This window comes from Thamnophis elegans, chromosome 5, assembly GCF_009769535.1.
Source record: "Thamnophis elegans isolate rThaEle1 chromosome 5, rThaEle1.pri, whole genome shotgun sequence".
NCBI classification, from domain to species: Eukaryota; Metazoa; Chordata; class Lepidosauria; order Squamata; family Colubridae; genus Thamnophis; species Thamnophis elegans.
Window position 1 is genome coordinate 40,432,870 of NC_045545.1, and position 19,081 is coordinate 40,451,950.

At 43.4% G+C, this 19,081-nt stretch overlaps 1 protein-coding gene across 4 annotated transcripts in view; it reads left to right on the forward strand.

The window, feature by feature from the left end:
• Positions 1 to 19,081, forward strand: part of GPBP1L1 (GC-rich promoter binding protein 1 like 1) — a 46,196-nt gene that overhangs the window by 20,379 nt on the left and 6,736 nt on the right. For 3 of the 4 annotated variants that reach the window (XM_032217530.1, XM_032217532.1, XM_032217529.1), the window contains exons 4-8: positions 4,990 to 5,119; positions 5,414 to 5,691; positions 6,693 to 6,765; positions 10,216 to 10,409; positions 15,831 to 15,971. In XM_032217530.1, coding sequence (XP_032073421.1) covers positions 4,990 to 5,119; positions 5,414 to 5,691; positions 6,693 to 6,765; positions 10,216 to 10,409; positions 15,831 to 15,971 — 816 coding nt within the window. The remainder of the gene's footprint in view (positions 1 to 4,989; positions 5,120 to 5,413; positions 5,692 to 6,692; positions 6,766 to 10,215; positions 10,410 to 15,830; positions 15,972 to 19,081) is intronic. The other variant, XM_032217531.1, reaches the window with a different exon arrangement.

Genomic DNA, 19,081 nt, shown 5'->3' on the forward strand with positions numbered 1-19,081 from the left:
AGCAGATGGATGGATGGATGGATGGATGGATGGATGGATGGATGGATGGATGGATGGACGCACCCACGCACACTGTATATAAAGTACTGGAGTCATCATTTCTTTAACCATATTTTAAAAATTAGTAAATGTTGATAATTAGCACATTAATTCAATAAGGAATATGGAAAATGTTTCATGCATGGAACATCTAGGGTTTGCTGTTTTAATCTGGCAGGGATTGAAATGGAGCTACTAGATTTAGGCTGAAGTAGTGGTTGTGGAACAAAGCATTAGAAGTTCAGAATTGAGAAGGGGTAGGGAGGGAATATATGAAGTATATAGGCTACTGATTATGTCACTCTAGAATATGTGACGTGACAGATGGAATGTGTTGCAGAGATAGGCCAGAAGCATGTTGAATGGATATGCCACACCGGACAAAGATAGCAGTAGTTTCCCCAAATTCTTCTGATTCTTGGATTTTTTTTTACTGGGACATATATACCGTTACCACAATTTATTGATTTGTAACTGTTTTATTTGGTGACATGGATTTTAGATCTTTCATTCGTAATTAAACCTCTCTCTTCATTTTCATAGATATATTCGTTAGCTCCACAATATCAGATTACTATCATTTAAATAGATTGTATTCATGTAATATATAAACATGAGTACTGTAGACCTTGGGTTACAATGGCAATTGGAACTAGAGTTGTTCTGGCTAAGTGATGGGGTTGCAAATAGTACAAGTAGTCTTTGACTTACAACAGTTCATTTAGTGATTGTTAAAAGTTATGATATTGAAAAAAGTGACACAACCGTTTTTCACATTTATGACCATTGTAGTGTCCCTGAGATCATGTGATCAAAGTTTGGACACCTGGCAACTGGTTCATATTTATGATGATTGCAGTTTTCTGGGCTCATGTGATCACGTTTTACAACCTTTGGAAAAGCAAAGTCAGCAGGGAAGCCAGATTCACTCACAACTGTGCCACTACCTTAGCAACTACAGTGATTGTGCAGATTCACTTAACAACTGGGGCGAGAAAGGTCATAAAATGGGCAAAATTCACTTAATAAATAACTCAATAACAGACATTTTGGGTTTGATTGTGGTCATAAGTCAAGGGCTACCTGTAATAATGTCACATGATCATATTGTTTAGCGATGGCAATTCAAGCCATCCCAGTTGCTGCTGCTAATTGAGAACTTTACAATTTTGCAATTTATAACTTCCTGTAAGTTTTTCCCTTAACTGCTTGGTAGAAAGCTGACAGGGGACCTCAGAAAGAAATTGTGATCACGTGACCGTAAGACTGTTGCAGCAACCATACCTTCAAGGATTGGTCCTAGGTCTGTCTCATTCAGTGCCATCACAAATTTCAAGGGTTGCTGAATAAGTGATGACCACCTATAATTACTGACTTTCCCAGCTCATCATAATTTTGACCAATTAGAGCTTTCTGATAATACTTTTTGGTAAGATAAAGCATAGACTATATTACTATTGTTAATTGTATCCATACCATATGTAGCGTTCCCTATTAAATAGAGACTGAACATTTTGGTTACAAGTGCAACCAAACCCCATATAAACCCCAATAGTGTGCTGTTTTTGCAATCTGATGCCTTTAATCTAGGGACTATCCTGCAAACCCGACTGCATCTCAGTGTTGATAATAGTAGTAGTAGTAGTAATTGTTATATCAACAAAAATGTGAAATCACCGCTGCAAGTTCTTCCCAAGAGCTTAGACTATTGTATTGTATCAGCATAATGTACAGGTCTAAGCAAGTGGAAATGTTGTCTATGTGCATATTTTCTAAGTGCCATCCAAAATATTTCGATATGGTACCCAATGTGTTAATAACAAGTGGTAACCACCATAGCCAGTTTATGCCATAATCTTTCAGTTTTGATTTTCAGATACTTTGTGATTTTCTCCAATTCTTTGTCTTCTACTATTTCCTAACTGCTACATCGGTTGTCCACATTTTCTTCTTTTCAGCCACAGTTAAATCTGGTGATTTTATCAGTTTGTATTTGAAAATCCCACAATATTTTAACCTCATTTTTGGCTACTATTTGAATTATGTTCCTGCTAATTTTTCATTATTGGCACATGATAAGTTTTATAGATGTTCCGCTTTCTCACCTGTTGCTATTATTTATTGCATTGTGGTTTCCAAAGCTTTTTTAATTGTCTGGGGCTAAACCATTTTTTTAAAATTAGGTTTGTTCTGATTCTTACATTCTTCAAGTTTTCTCTTTTGTGTTTTTTTTAATTACTTGCATCTGATTTTAATAGACTATTCTGTATTGGCCAAGTGTGATTGGACACACAAGAAATTTGTCTCCAGTTCATAAGCTCTCAGCATACATACGAGTAACAAAGTCATAAATCATAAGATATAATCATAAATTATAAGATACAACTAACGAAGTGAGAGTCATAAGATACCAATAGGAATAGGTAACAGGAAAGATGAGAAGGATAATGGTAATACAGTCCTACTACATGATTAGATATCCTTAGGCATAAGACAAGTGTTGTGGGAATTATGTGTTTAGCAGAGTGATGGTGGAATGGGGAAGGGGGAACTATCTTTGTGTCTAATTCCGTGATGGTGAACCTATGGCACGTGTGCCAGAGGTAGCATGCAGAGCCCTCTCTGTGGGCACGCACACGGTTGCCAGCTGCTCTTCTGGTTTTTGGTGTGCGCATGTACACCCGCCAGCTGGTCTTCGCCCATGTGTGCGCACTCCGGTTTGGGCACTTGGTGCCGAAAAGGTTCGCCATCACTGGTCTAGTTGTTCTGGCAATGCTCTATATAGCGAAGTTGAAACAGTTTGTGTCCAGGATGTGAGGGGTCTGTAGATGTTTGCTCAGCAATCTTTCTAGCTTGTGCAGAACAGGTCCTCAATTGAAGGCAGACTAGTTGGAATTGTTTTTTCTGCAGTCCTAACTATCTCTTGAAGTCTGTACCTGTCCTGTTTAGTTGCTGTACCAAACCAAAGAATTATAGAAGTACAAATGACAGACTAAATAATTCCTCTGTAAACTGTATCAGCAGCTTTTTCGGTAGTCTGAGCTTTTTGAATTGGTGCAGGAAGAACGTTCTTTGTTATGTTAGGTGTCCATTTCAAGTTTTAGGAAATTATAGAACCTAAAAACTTGAAAGTCTCTACTGTTGATATTGTGTTATCTAATACAGGTAGTCCTCAACTTACAACTGTTCATTTAGTGACCATTCAAAATTACAATGGCACTGAAAAAAGTGACATGAGCATCCCTATGGTCAGGTGATTTACATTCAGATGCTTGACAACTGACTCATATTGATGATGGTTGCAGTGTCCCTGAGTTATATGATTCCCTTTTGTGATCTTCTGACAATCAAAGTCAATGGGGAAACCAGGTTCACTTAACCTTGTTACTAATTTAAGAACTGCAGTGATTCACTTAACAAATGTGGCAAGAAAAGCCGTAAAATGTTGTAAAATAGGGCAAATTCACAACAAATTTCTTACTTAACAACATAAATGTTGGGCTCAATTGTGGTCATGAGGACTATTGCATAATCTTCTCTTTTAATTCTTCTTGTTGGTGGGTCAGTTTCTGTATTAGCCTGTACTTGTTCTGTTGTTATGTCTTCTAAGTTATCCTTTGTGTAATTCATATCAGTTGTTTCATTTATATTTCCAATTGTTATTGTAAGTATCTTCTATTCTTCTACTATTTGGGGGGGTGTTGTTTTTTTGCTAATCATTGTTCAGTGATAATTGAGTATGAATCAATTATTTTCCAATGTTCAAACATTGGAAACAAATGTTGCTTTGTTGGCTCCAATTTATTATTATTATATTAAACTTGTATACTGCCATGGGTCACATAACGATGAAAGAAGAGTAACATTGCAGTAACATCAGTAAAAGATAGCAAGGACAACAGACCAGATGACATGCATACACAAGATCAGGTCACTATCGAAAGCCCTGGTGAAGAGTTTCACCATTCTTCTGAGCAACTTTATTCTAGATGGTAGTCACTGCTAAAGAGAAGGCTTGCTTCTGGAGTCTTGTTAGGTGATGTTATTTAATTGAAGGAATTTGGAGTGTGCTAACCCTGCAAAATTGAAGTGGTCTGCCTAGCAGATACTCTAGGAGTTTATGCAATGTATCAACATACATTGATATTTTGGTTAATCCACACATTTAGTTTAAAATGGAAACTTGAAACAGAAAAATATGACATTATATTCTGACGTTTAGAATAGAGTGATTTTTTTTCAAAATAGTAAAATCTGTTTCCTCACATGAAATCTTGACCATTTTTCTTATTTAATTTTAATTTAAAAATGTGTTGATGCCTGCTGCCTCTTAAACAATTAAAAGCTACTTGGAAATTTGCTGATATTCCACCAGTGCTATCTAAGCAAATTGATTATAAGAGTGATACATTGTTGAAATAAGAAACAAATTAATTTCAGCTCTCTTTTCTAATAAAGTAGACATATTTAAGAGTAGATTGATTTAATCTTGAGATGTCATTTGGATGATGCATTTGTATAAATATAGGCAGGTGTTTGATTTTTATTTTAATATCATTTGTTCTGGAGGATATATTCTGTTATGTAGACTAAATTTAGACTTATCAATTTAGTGTGCTATAGTAACGAATATCTTATTAGTTTATTTATTATATTTATCACATTTTGGAATCATCCATCTCCTTACAGAGTGATTTTTACTGTATTGTTAAAGATTTTGAATGAATTTTGAGAAATATTTTAAAAGATTTCAAAATTATATTGTTAAAGCTTGATACATAGTTATTCTGTGTATCTTACCAATGTGACTTGGATTATTTTTAAATTTGCTGTTGACCCGCCTCTTCTGAAAGTTCATGTATACATGACTGTATATATGTATGCATGTATGTATGTATATATTGTTAATACGATCCCAGCCGTCTTTACATGTTTCCCCTTTATTCATAGGTTCCTGGAGCTACTTTTGAAAAGCATGGAGAACATCTTTCTCGGGGAGAAGGCCGGTTTGGTGTAAGCCGAAGACGCCACAACTCTTCTGATGGTTTCTTTAATAATGGCCCCCTCAGAACTGCTGGAGGTATGTTACTCATTGCTGGATAAGTAAATAGCACAGGAGAAAAAATAGGCTTGAACTTCAGCTGGTGTTCCCCCTCTCTCCACTTGTGGCTTCCCACCCTCCAGTTTTGAACTCCAGTAGTTTGATACTCTTCATGTCAGTGATTTGATAGAATATCAGTTTATTAGTTAGGAGATGCTCCTATAATGAGATTATATTATTGTATCTAATCTTTTGCAGTAGGTCTTGTATATTGTGGCATTTTTTCAAATGATAACTAGCTTTGTTTATGTAACTACTTCATATCTTATCCAGACTGTTGGCATCAGCCTTCCCTGCACCGCCATGATTCTGTGGATTCTGGTGTTTCTAAAGGAACTCATGTTGGACTAGCTGGCAGTCAGCCAGGTTGGCATGGTTCTTCACGTGGCCATGATGGGATGAGTCAGAGAGGAGGAGGAACTGGATCTCATCGCCATTGGAATGGCAATTTCCACTCCAGAAAGAATTCAGCTTTTCAGGAAAAGCCAACTGCTGAAGCTAGGGAGGAAAAGGAAGAGAAGGAGAAATTGCAATTTGAGGAGGAAGATTTTGTAAGTATACTCTGAATAAAATTAAGATGTTCCTTAAATGTACTATTTTTCTTGGAGATTGATATACATATCAATTTGTATATGAGTTTATCATCTTTGGTCTTGGATGGGTTGCACCAGACAGATCCTGTGCAGGATCCTCCTGGACTCAAGACTCCTGTTTAAAGAGTAGCTGGTAGCCCTAGGTAGGAGGACTTTGGCTCAGCTTTATGTTGTGGTCCAGTTACGCCCTTTGTCAGGGTCCCGATGGATGCCCTAATTAAGTCATGAACCTCAAGCCAAGTTTAAAAAGAAATCCAATTATTTATTAGGACAATGGGGAGCCTGTCCACTCAGTCACTCGTGACCTGGTCATCTACCGGTTGGACTATTGCAATGCACTTCACATGGGGCTGGGTTACCGTAGAGAACTATTCGGAACCTTCAGCTGATACAAAATGCAACCATGTGGGTGGTTTTGGGTACCCAAAGTATAGGTGCTGAGGAAAGAAAAAGAAAAGGGTGAGATTATAAGGCTTAATAGCTTTATATCAAGGGAGAAAAACCTGCTATTTGGATAATACTAAAGGGGGCCAGGACTTTCTGTTTATTTTTCCAGCAAAGGGAGAGAGACTTTGTTTCTAAAAAATGATAAGCTCATTATAGAGTATGCTATAGTTACCTACATTTCCTGCTTAGCAGTATAGGAATCAGCTTTGATAATTTTACCATCTTAGAGGGACTTCGGGTGCAAAAGATTTCTTCCCCTAATTATTCACCAAGTGTCACCAGGCTTCAAAGCATTTATAATTGTTTCTTATGGTTTTAATGTGCAACACTTTTCTCCTGTCAGAATGCATTACAAAACGAATACTAGATTCTGTGTAGGTAAATTGTCAATGTTACTATACTTGGAGAACCTAATGTTGGGTCAAATGCTTATTTCTAGCTAGGAAATTTAATGAAATTGAAACTGTAACAAAACATGAAATGCGTATGACTTTTTGGTGTGCTTGTTACAGCCATCATTGAATCCAGAAGCTGGAAAACAGCACAGCCAGGGTAAACCAGCTGGAACTCCATCTGGTGTTTGGGGTAGGTACTGAGGCATTGGCAGAGAGGTATTTTCTTTAGTTGTAGAAATAGTCTAATTTTGTCCTATTTAGTCAGTTTATAAAAATAACCAAATAAGTTTTTCTTCTCTGTGTTGTATGATATTAGAAATTATATTTTAATAATAAACTGTAAGAGATTTGCCTATTATTAGGAATGGTAGAATACTGTGCAGAAACTAGAGATGCGTACATCCCATTTCCCCCCAGACTGGCATTAGTATTCGTATTGATTCATAAACCTCAGATGTTTATGCACACTCAAGAAATGCATGAAAAACCTAAGCACCTAAGGTGTTTTGTTTTGTTTTGTAAAAAAAACCCCTGCTTTTAAATATCACACTTATTTAGTTGATGTTAGATGATGTAAATAAGCCCCATACATTGGGGAATTTAAAGAGCAGGAGAACTCTAAAAATCATGTTATTTAAGAAAGGTCAATGTAAACTTTTTCATATTTAATACATATAATTCTGCCCATTCAAAAAATGAAATTCTTATGACTTTCATGTAGAAGATCATCTAGTATCATAAAGATTTTTCCCTGCTGTCCAAAATGTTTACATAAAAATAATCAGGTGCATAGCACAAGAGAGAGCTGCAGTAGCATCTTTGAATAGCTGCATGATTATTGATTCATTCAGAAGTGACAGTGCCTCAAAAATATGAACTGACACTCCATTATTAGTTTTTTCTAATTGTATGTATATCAGGAATCCAATATTTTATTTAGCTCTTCCCAAAAATGTACTCTTAATGAATTAGACTCAGTACTATTCAGGTATATATTGCAGCGTTGTTGCCACACTGGAGGGCTGCTCATGTGTCCTTGGCCGAATTGAAAGGAAAACACCAGGCAGAAATCCTTGGGATGAGCGAACTTCGAATGAACATCGAAGGTCTCTTTTATTAGAAAAGTTGGTTACAGCGTCATCAAAAGAAGCGTATCAGAAGGCATATATAATCACACATGATACAAGTAAACTAATGAAAAGTCATAGCATTCTACAAATAAACCAATAGAAAATCACATCATGGCAAAGGGTGGGCAAAGGGGGAATAGAAAGTTACAAGCTGCATGGCATTGGGAGGGGAAAGGGGGAATAGAAAGTTACAGCACAGCATAGGGGGGAGAAGGAGCAGGTGTGGGAGTAGCTGGCTCACATAGTTCATGAGGCTGCATAATGAGTCCTGACCGTTTAGGCCGGAAAGATGTTTCTGGTACGATGTCTCTCCATCCCTGTGTGTGCATGTGTTTCAGGCAGGCAAAACCCGCCCTGCACATGCACACCCCCAGATGGATACCAACAATATATTTTCTTAGTAGACTGTGAAACTTACTCTCTTGAGCATGCTTAATGTGCTTGAGATTCCCTTTAACAATTCCAAAATGCTTTCCTGAAGATATATTTTATGTCCGCTTCCATAATTCCCAGGCTCATAAAGTCTAGTTAAAATGTTTTCTATACAAAGAGGAATTGATTGTAATATTCTTGATGCCAGTTGAAGGGTTTACTATGAATTATTTTTATTAGCCAACAAAGAAATCTAATCCAACCTATGATCAGTCTGTCGCATTTTATTCAATTTATCAGCATGAGTATTAACAGTTCATATAATTCAAATGTTTGCTTTAGTCACAGAATGTGAAGAACATAAGTTTGCTTATTTCTATCTTCTAAGAAGCTTTACTTAAAGTGTAACATAAGAATTAGAGATTTCCAAATGTGAATTGTACTGTTTATGGCATCTATTTTTCAGCTACATGTTTGTTTCAGATTGGATCACTGAAACTATTCCGTGATCTTCAGAAAATCTGTAATAGGGTTTATTTTTAATTGCTTTAAAATCAGAATTCATATTAAGAGAAAAAGTTTGTTTTATAAGCTTTTACAGCTACGTTCTTCAAGATGCTTTCTCTTACAGCCTCCATGATCTAATCAAAGAGAACTATTCTAAATTAAATGTCTTGATTCTAAACATAGTTGCCTTGGATAAAGCCATGGATAAAGCAGGTTATCTGGACCCCTTCTAGTCAGGTTTCAGGTAGGGGTATGGGCCTGAAACAGCATTGATTGCACTTTTGGATGATTTCAGGAAGGAACAGGATGAAGGTAGCATGTCAATCCTTATTCCTCTTAATGATTCAGCAACTTTTGATACCATCCACCATGGTATTCTGGACCAGTGATGGGTTAATATTGGGGGCACACTATAATACTATTTTTCCTCCTTCCTCCAGGGTCAGTTCCAGTCAGTGTTGATTGGGGAGGGGGAGATGTCTGCCCCATAGCCCTTCTTACGTGAGGTACCTCATTAGTCCTTTTTGAAGAGCAAATGATAATTGTGGGCAGGAGGGCCTTTGTACAGTTTTGCATTGCATATTGTGACCCTTTCCAAATCATGAGGCAAGTCATATGATCATTTATGCTTTGGTCATGTCCTCAGCTGATTATTGCAATGCACTTTACATTGGGCTGCCCCCAAAGAACATTCAGAAACTTCACTTAGTCCAAATGCAGCCCAAGCAATTATAGATGTGTTATGCCATGTTCACACTTCTTCTGCAAAACCCTGGATGCAATTCTAAGTGCCGATTATTACTTAATACTTGGCATGGAGCCAAGGTATTTGAAAGGTATTTGAAAGACCATATCCAGTCATTTCTGCCCATCCCATTAATTCAATTCAATTTATTAGATTTATAGGCCGCCCAATCCCAGAGGATTAAGTTGGGCAGGATGAGTATGTTGCAGATCCTATCTATTTAGGGATGATCCATCTAGTGGGAGCAAGGAAGCAGCCCTTTTCTGTAACTCTACCCGACACTAGAACACCGTACTGTGGCTAAGTAGATGGTGGCTAATTGCTGGCTAATTTCCAAGTGTCTAAATTATCACATATTACATGACTTAATTATAAGCACCATTAAATACAAATATATGTTTAAATAAAACTTTATATGATTGTATCATTGAACACACATCCAACAAGTGCCTAAAGCAGCTTAAGACTTGCTTTGTTCAGATTTGGAAGATTAGGTATATTTCATTATATTGACCAACACTGGCAATTAAACCTTTCAGCCATGACTCACATCAATTTATATATATATATCCATATATCATATCAAAAAGAGAAGAGGGGTGAACTAAAACCAAATTAAGACTTTAGTTAAAGTCTTAACAGTTGCTAGATTTTTGATACTCAACATAAGTTTATAAGATCATTAAATATTCTTACCGGAATTCTTTAAAAATTTAAAAGAAAACAAATGTATTTATTTAAAATTTAGAATATTGTTAATTTTCAGCTTCCAAATTCATCCCTGATAACTTTCTGCATTAATTTAATATGAGCAGGTACAAGAGATGGACTGCTATGAACTCATTTTTTGTTTAAATACTACGTTTTTTCCATGTTGTTTTATTAGAAAATCCTCCTAGTGCCAAGCAACCTACCAAGATGCTGGTCATCAAAAAGGTTTCAAAAGAGGATCCTGCTGCGGCCTTCTCAGCTGCATTCACATCACCAGGACCTCAACTTTCAAATGGCAACAAGGCAACCCCCATCGTCCCAAGTGTCTACAAAAATCTGGTTCCTAAGCCTGCAGCACCCCCATCAAAGGTACACAGGATGTCAGTGAGAAGCTTATTATAGGGGCAATTGAAACTATGTTATAATAATATACAGTATAAATATATGCGGTATACTAATATAAAAATAAAATACTAACAGTATAGGAGGGTCCATTGGCTTTTCCTATCTTTATTGTTGGAAACTTGGTTCAACTTTTATATTTTCAGTTAATATTGTGTAGACATTTAAAAGAAGATGGCCTTCTTTGAGGTTCTTGGGGGGGAAATGTGTTATCTGAATCAATTTCAATTGGAATTGCACACCAGGGTTCAGTACAGAGGCAATATTGGTTGCACTTAACACTGATTTTTGGCAGAGCTAGCCTAGAGTGGTGTATCAGTACACCCTGATCTCAGCCGTGATACCATCAGCAACAGTATCCTTCTCCCAAGTTGGTGGAGACAGCAGCCATTCATGGGTAACAGTAACCAATAGGACTGAGTCTACCAATATTACGTCATAGCCTCTGAGGAGTGTCCTCCCTCTTTTTTAGACTCAGTTCGATTGGGACTGGCTGTGCTAATTGCTCTCTCCTCAACTTAAATTCAATAAAATATAATTAAATTGGCTATATTAGTTCCAACTACTTTCTCCTCCCTTTAATTGGACTGATAAGGCAGGGGGAACTTGTTGCTGCGGTGCTCGTCAGGGGCTCGTAGCTCTTCATTCTCCGAGGCTGGAAGAAGCAGAAGCATGAGGCAGCTCCCTGGCTTATCGTTCAGGGAACCCCTACTGCTTGAATGCAGCTTTGCTGTCTGGCGTTGGAGGCCACCGCCATATAGGCAGTGTTTCCCTTCGCCTCAGAGGGCCTTGCAGCTCCTGCTGCCGCCGCCATTAAAACCGCCACCGCCGCTACAACCGACGACACAGCAGGCTTTCCCGCTCCTCTCTCCATTGCCACAGCTTTGCAGCAAACCACCGCCGACTCTGACTGCCTTGCTGTCCCCTCGGCCATGCTGCTGATTTCAACCATAGGCTTTTTGCCTCAGTGGCCATTTTGTTTTGGCGGGAATCTTCCGGCAGCCATCTTAACCAACCCAGTGAGTACTGGCCATGGCGGCTACTCCTGACCAGGCCCCACAGGCCCCTGCAGAGCCTCAGGCCCCAATTCCTCCAGCTGGATCCCCACAACCCAGGGCCTCTAAGTGCAGGTCAACTACTGAGGTCTCTCCTGAGCCCTTACCCAAGGCTCCCAGGCCTAGTCACAGGCCTGCTATGGGCACCCCGGCAGAGGAGGGTGAGAGGGCCTCCCAAGCTCCCCCCAGGAAAGGCCAAAAGGAAGACGAAACATGTGGAACCCCATCCTTTCCAACCTCATGTGGAACCCCATCCTTTCCAACCTCAGAGGCCCGTAGAGGCTAGCCCTCCTGCAGAGTTGTCCTCTGATTCAGAGGATGAACTGTCCCCTGCGGCTTCCATCCTACAATCTGAGTAGGCCAGGGGATCAGTTTAGCAGATTTACAGTGGGGAGGAATCTGGCGGCGACAGAAGTCTCACTTCTGAAGGGGAACCTCTCTCCCAGAATTTGGGCTCCACTCCTTTTAGGCCACTTCCTTACACACCTGATATGGCCACGATCATTTCCAATGCCATTGAACGTGGCATAACAGCAGGCCTCAAGCACAGGCCTTCTTCACATTCCACCCCACGCAGGTCTTCTTCTTCCAGCTCCAGATGTAGAGATGATGACCTTTTGGCTTCAACATCACACGATTTGCTTGTCACCTCCAGTCAACCATCCGTCTTCGGAGAAGAGGAACGTCCAGCCTATCTGAAGATGAGGGTCTCCCTCCAGACCCATCTACTGTAATTGGCCTCTTTAAACCTGCTATTTTCGCTCTCTTCTTTTTAAGACAAGGAAAATTGCAAGCATACTGGCTTCCAAGGCTCCTCGGGGCACCAAAGCAGACACCACTAATCCTCCCTTCATTCAGCCCAAGGTAGAAAAGGAGGTGATCCCATTGCCCAGACTCTTCATCAACGTGGTCCAGAACCAGTGGGTGTCACCAGCTACAGGTCCTCTCCCTAACACCTTGGACAAGTGCCTGTATAATGTGGGACTGGAACTTTCCAAGGCACTTGAGTTACCCTCCATTGACCTACCGGTGGTGAGTTTATCTTCCCCTAATGCGGCATCGGCAGCTCCCGAGGAGACCTTGCGCCCTGAAGACAAGAGCTTTGAGCAGACTCTCGTTAAGGGGCATCAGGCCGCTGCATGGGCCATTCAAGCTGCTACAATGGCCTCTTTCTTTAGCCGTTTTGCTCTCCTGTGGCTCAGACAGCTCCAGGCAAGACTTTTCCCTAGGGATTCTAGATCTCACAGGGATATCAACCAGATAAAAGCGGCCCTAGAATACACCACGGACGCATCCTTAGATGTGGGCCGCTTCGCTTCCAAATCCATAGCTTCCTCCATCACATCTCGTCAGCTCCTCTGGCTTAAGCAATGGCAGGTTGAGGTCCGGGAGCCCCCTCATCTCATAGTCACGACAGACGCTAATCTCACCGGATGGAGCACTCACCTGAACTCTCTGGTAGCCCAGCTCATTCTAATCACTCCCCATTGGCCACAGCGACCGTGGTATGCGGACTTAATCAGTCTCTCAGAGGGTCCACCATGGCAATTCTCCATGATCACCCCGACCTCCAATGGCTTCAGTTAACCGCATGGAGGATGAACGGGCGGCCTTGACAGCGGCTAACCTTTCTGACAAGGTAATCAGGACTATTCATGCGTCTCAGCGCCCTTCTACCAATCGAATCTACGAATCATCATGGCAGACGTTCTCGACATGGTGCAATTCTCGTGGTGTTGTCTCACTCGCGGCCTCGATAGCCAAGGTTCTAGAATTCTTACAACAGGGTCTGGACAACGGGCTTTCGCCCAACACCCTAAGGCGCCTAAGGTAACGGCTCTTTCGTCAGTCCTCTCCCTGCACCGCAATGAACCACTTTCCTTGCACCCTCATTTCCAACGCTTCCTCAGGGGCGCTTCTAACCTCAGCCCCCCTTTCACCCACCGATTCCCCACATGGGACCTCGCCAAGTCTTGGACTTTCTTACCGGCCGCCATTTGAACCTCTAAGGTCTGCCTCGTTATTCCACCTCATTGAAGGCAGTCTTTCTTGTTGTTGTCGCCTCAGCACGGTGCATGTCAGAAATGGCGGCTCTTTCCATCAGGTCTGATTTGTGTGTGTTCCACCCGGACTGTGCGGTCCTTCGCCTCGATCCCACCTTCATCCCTAAGGTTAATTCAGCCTTCCATCGGGCTCAGGATCTGATCTTTTCAAATTTTTGCCCCAATCCAACTCACAGGTTCGAGCGTAAGAGGTACACGTTGGACGTCCATCGTCCACTGAAGATCTACATCAGCAGGACAGCCGACTTCAGGCGCACTGAGGCCCTTTTCGTCTCTTTCCACCTCACCAAGGAAGGGCTTAAAGCTGCTTCTTCAATGATAGGGTGGTGGGATCAGATCCACCATATCGAAGGCTTACCTAGTTCACCATCTTACTCCACCACCCAACATCACAGCGCAGTGCGGCAACTTCGGCGGCTTGGACGACACAAGCCTCTGTGGAGGAAATCTACAGGGAGGCCACTTGGACTACTCCACTTCCCTTTATCCACCACTACAATGTAGATAGATATGCATCGGCTGATGCGGCCTTCGGAAGGTAGGTTCTTCAACAAGTCCTCCCCTCTTCAGTCTCCTAGGCTGTTGCATTCCCTCCCAGGACAAGCCAGGCTTTGATATGTCTCATGCATGGCTGCTGTCTCCAACAACTTGGGAGAATGGGCTTTGGTTTATTACCTGATATGCCCCTTCTCAGGGCAGGTGGAGACAGCAGCCATCCCCACCCCATTATCCATGCGGGCCTAGGTCGCAGAGGGATGGTTGTAAATTATATTGGAGGAACAAGCACACGAGAGCATTCAGTTACAGCACAGCAATCTACGTACCTCCGTCAAGAAAGCAGGAGGACACTCCTCAGAGGCTATGACGTAATTTTGGTAGACTCAGTCCTATTGGTTACTTGCAGTGTTAACCCATGCATGGCTGCTGTCTCCACCTGCCTCAAGAAGAGGCGTATCAGGTAAGAAACCAACGCCCATTCTGGACTAACTCCAGTGACATGCCTCTTCCTCTGTGGTTGCTTACAGCTAGCGTTAACAGGAAGGGGGAGATTTCACCTGTGATACCTCACTTGTGGGATGTTTCAGGATTTACTGGTCTCTGTTCTTGTTGTGTAACATCTACACGAAACTGCTAGATGAGAAGTTTGGTATCATCAGCATACCCTACATTCAATCCTGATAGTATAATTCAAACTGTTGAGGTACTGTCCCATTCTCTAAAGCTGTTTGAATGGAGAGGAATAACTTTTAGTTCAATCCTGACAAGACTGGGTGGCTCTGGCTGTCTGGATCCCCCTGGTTTGTGATTTCACTATTGTTCTTGGATGAGGCTGTACTTTGGCATTCAAGACAGGTGCACAACCTTGGATTCCTACGCTAACAACTACTGCTCAAAGAGCAGGTGGCAGCTGTGGCCTGGAGGACTTTGGTACAGGTTCATCTTGTGCACCAGGTGTGCTTTTTTCTCAATTAAGAGTCCTTAAAGTCCCTAACGCCCTGCTTGCCTCTCTATTGGACTTTTGCAATCCGTTCTACATGGGACTATTCTTAAAGATTGTCTGGAAGCCACAGCTGGCTTAAATTGAGTGGTATGATCAACAAGGGCCACTATTTACTCTGCTCATGTCACAAACAAGCTGCATTGGTTTACACTTGGTTTCTTGGGGCAAATTCATGGTTTTTAAAGCTGTTTATGGCATAGGGCCTGGTTAACTGAGGGATCATTTCTCTTCCACTGTTTCTGCCTGCCAAGTACATTCAGGCAGATTCAGAATGACTAGGAAGCATATCTTCAGAGATACAGGTGACAAACTCATTTTCTTCAGGTTCCATAAAGTCCTTAAAACCTGCCTTTGTTCTGAGACTCGGGGGTAAATGTATTGGGTTGGGGGGTAGCTGTTTCTAATCTAGACTGTCCTGTTTTGCCTATGATTTTCATTGTTTTGAATGGTATTAGATGATTGTAGTGAATGGCCATAGCAAATTTAATAGAAAAAATAAATAAAACATTTTCCTTCAATTTCATTTTCTAGCACTGTTTTTTCTTTCACTTTGCACAAAGAATTCGGGATCATTTGTTATTTTTCCAAATCATTTAATATTCTGGGAGGTATTATTGTTAGGATCTGGAATATAGTTATGTCAGATAGATCGATCCCAAAAGGAGCATTTTAAATAAGTGCAGATTTTCAAAAGACAATATTTTTACTAAGTCAGTGTTGGTTTTAGGCAAATATATCGCTATTGTTACTGTACATTTCTTCATTATAGCCAAATCAATGGAAAGCTAACAGAAGTGAACATAAACCAAGCTCACTAACCTCCAGCCGTGATTCAGCTTTTACCAGTCCTGTGTCTGTAACCAAACCAGCTGTGTTAACCAGTGGCTCTGTTCTCACCTCTTCCAAAGAGGTAAGCATGTATGGGGGATATAAACATGCTATAAATCAGAAGGGACTAACCAATTTCAGCACTCTCTTATCAAATCAGTGAATAGACCATTGGCTTACCTGAATGGTCGTTCTCTCGGCGCTGCGGAGTGTCCAAGCACGGTTAACTTCAGCTTGCTGCCCAAGGAACTGAGTTTAAATTTGATTGTAGCTCCACCTTTTGGTTGCCTCAGAGGCTGTTTCAAAAAATGAAGAAGAACAATAGTCCATGACCGAACTAATCAGAGTCCAAGTCCAAGACATGAAGGTGCTAATAACACACCTCGCGGCCCCACCTTAAGGGTGGGTTTGGACACTCCGCAGCGCCGAGAAAACGACCATTCAGGTAAGCCAATGGTCTTTCTCCTAGGCGCTGCTTGGAGTGTCCAAGCACGGGACATGCCAAAGCTATGTCGAAGTCGGGAGGGAAGAAGAACTGTCCGGGGCCACAGTGCTTGCCACGACTCTCTGTAGGACTCTCCTCCCAAACGACGCCTCAGCGAAGTCTGAGTTACTAAGTCTGTAGTTACGGATGAATGGAGATGGACCAAATCTCTTCAATTGGAGCCTGAGTAGCCCAGGTGGCTGAAGTTGCTGCGCTCCTCGTAGAGTGTGCTGTGATACGCGGAGGAACCGGTCTGGCCTGAGTCTCATAAGACATCTTGATGCTTGCTCTAAGCCAGCATTCGTGGTAGAAGACGTGACTTTCTTCCCCATGGAAGCCGGCTGGAAAGACACAAATAAGGCTTCCGACTTACAGAATGGAGCGGTCCGCTTGATGTAGATGCGCACCGCCTGCCACACCTCCAACCTATGCCATGTCACCTCTCTCTGGTGCCTGGGGCGAAGACAAAAGTCCGGAAGTATCACCTCCTGCGCCCTGTGGAAGACGGTGTTAATCTTTGGGACAAAGGCAGGATCTCGTCTTAAGATGACCCTATCGGAGTGGAAGATGCAGAGGTCGCCTCTAACAGATAAGGCGGCCAACTCCGATATCCTGCGGGCTGAGGTGATGGCGACCAGGAAGGCAGTCTTAAGTGCCAGGTGGCGTAGGCCCACCGTCCGCAATGGTTCAAATGGTGGCGCGGCAAGCGCCTGCAGTACGACAGTCAAGTCCCAGGTAGGGTACCTATGGATGGGGGGCGGACAGAGGTTGGATGGCCCTTTCAGGAAACCCTTTACCTGGGAATGCCTGGAAAGCGGTAGCTGAGTGTCAGAAGACAGAATGGTGCTCAGGGCAGCCACCTGTCTGCAAAGAGTGTTTGGCGCAGCCCTTTGTCCAAACCGTCCTGCAGAAATTCAAGGACCTGCAGGATGGTCGCGGAGGATGCCTCAAGGTGACGGTTGAGGCTCCAATGGGAGAAGGCCGACCAAGTTGCCTCGTAGATTCTGATGGTGGAAGGTCGTCTAGAGGCCTGAATCGTCTGGATGACTCTGTCAGAAAAACGATGAAGCCTCGGGAGGTCCCCCTCAAGTGCCAGACAGCCAGCTGCAGCCACTGGGGCTCCGGATGTTGGACGGCCCCCTGGCTGAGGGAGATTTGCTCCTGAGGAATGCGCCACGGCCCGGACACCGACAGGCTGACCAGGTCGGCGAACCAAGTCCTCCTTGGCCAGTGAGGAGCTACCAGAAGCACCCCCTCCTCCAGAATCTTCCGAATGACATGTGGAATTAGAGGAAGAGGGGGGAAGGCGTACAGGTGTCCTGGAGGCCAGCGGGACCTTAGGGCGTCCGTGCCCTCCACCCCGGGGCAGTGGAACCGGGTGAAGTACCTGGGAAGGTGGGTGTTGGCTGGCGAGGCAAACAGGTCGACCACCGGGTGGCCAAAACTCTGGGACAGCTGGTAGAACAGTCTCGGGTGCAGCCTCCATTCCGAGTTCTGGATGTTGGTCCTGCTGAGCCAGTCCGCCGTCACGTTGTCCACGGTGGAGATGTGGTCCGCGCGAACTGATGCCAGATGTCTCTCCACCCAGCGATCCAGGGCCTCCACTTCCAACATCAGGGCCAGGGACCGCGTGCCGCCCTGGTGGTTGATGTAGGCTTTGGCGGCGATGTTGTCCATCAGAATCAGTACATCACGGCCCCTGACCTGATCGAGGAAGTGGCGCAGGGCGAGTCTTGCGGCCCGGAGCTCCAGCCAGTTGATGTTGTGGACGAGTTCCGCCTGCGACCACCTGCCCTGGACCACCGAGGTCCCTAGATGAGCACCCCAGCCAAAGAGGCTGGCGTCTGTGGTGATAATCAGTCGTTCCGGCTCCCTGAAGTCACTGCCCTTGAGGAGGGCATCCGACAGCCACCACCGGAGGGACCGGAGGATCTTCGAGGGGAACCAGATCACGCACCTGGAGTTGCTGGCTTTTCTCCTTTGGAGGGGGAGGAAGAACCACTGCAGTTCCCTCGTGTGCAACCGCGCCCACGGGACCACCGAGATGCAGGATACCAGGTTCCCCATCAGCTGAGACAGAAAGAGGACCGATGCAGATCCGGTCAAGCGGATGCTCCTCACCAGGGTCCAGATGCTGTCTACTCTCTCCTGGGTGAGGAAGACTTTGCAGGTCTCGGCGTCGATGATCATCTCGAGTGCTGGATCCTGTAGGTCGGGTTCAGGTGGCTCTTGGCCAGGTTGACTGAAAACCCGTGAAGCTGCAGGACCTTGATGGTGGTGGTCAGGTCTGCGTGGGCTTGCCCCCTGGACGACGAGTGGATAAGGATGTCATCCAAGTAGCATTCCAATCTCACAGGAAGAGACCAGAGCCGTGCAGCTACAGCGGCCAGCAGCTTGGTGAACGTCCGCGGGGCCGCCAAGAGTCCGAAGGGGAGGGCCTTGTATTGGTAATGGCGATCGGCAAACTGGAACCTCAAGAACTTGCAATGCGCTGAGTGAATCGGGACATGCAGGTACGCTTCTTTCAGGTCAATCAAAGTCAGCAGATTGCCCCGTCTGACACAACCCAGGATGGTCTGGAGGGACTGCATCTTGAAGCACTTGTACGCCAGATGTTTGTTCAGTTTCTTGAGTTCCAGGATCGCCCTCCCCCCCCCCCCCGATGATTTGGGGACCAGGAAGAGGATGGAATAGAACCCCATGCCTTC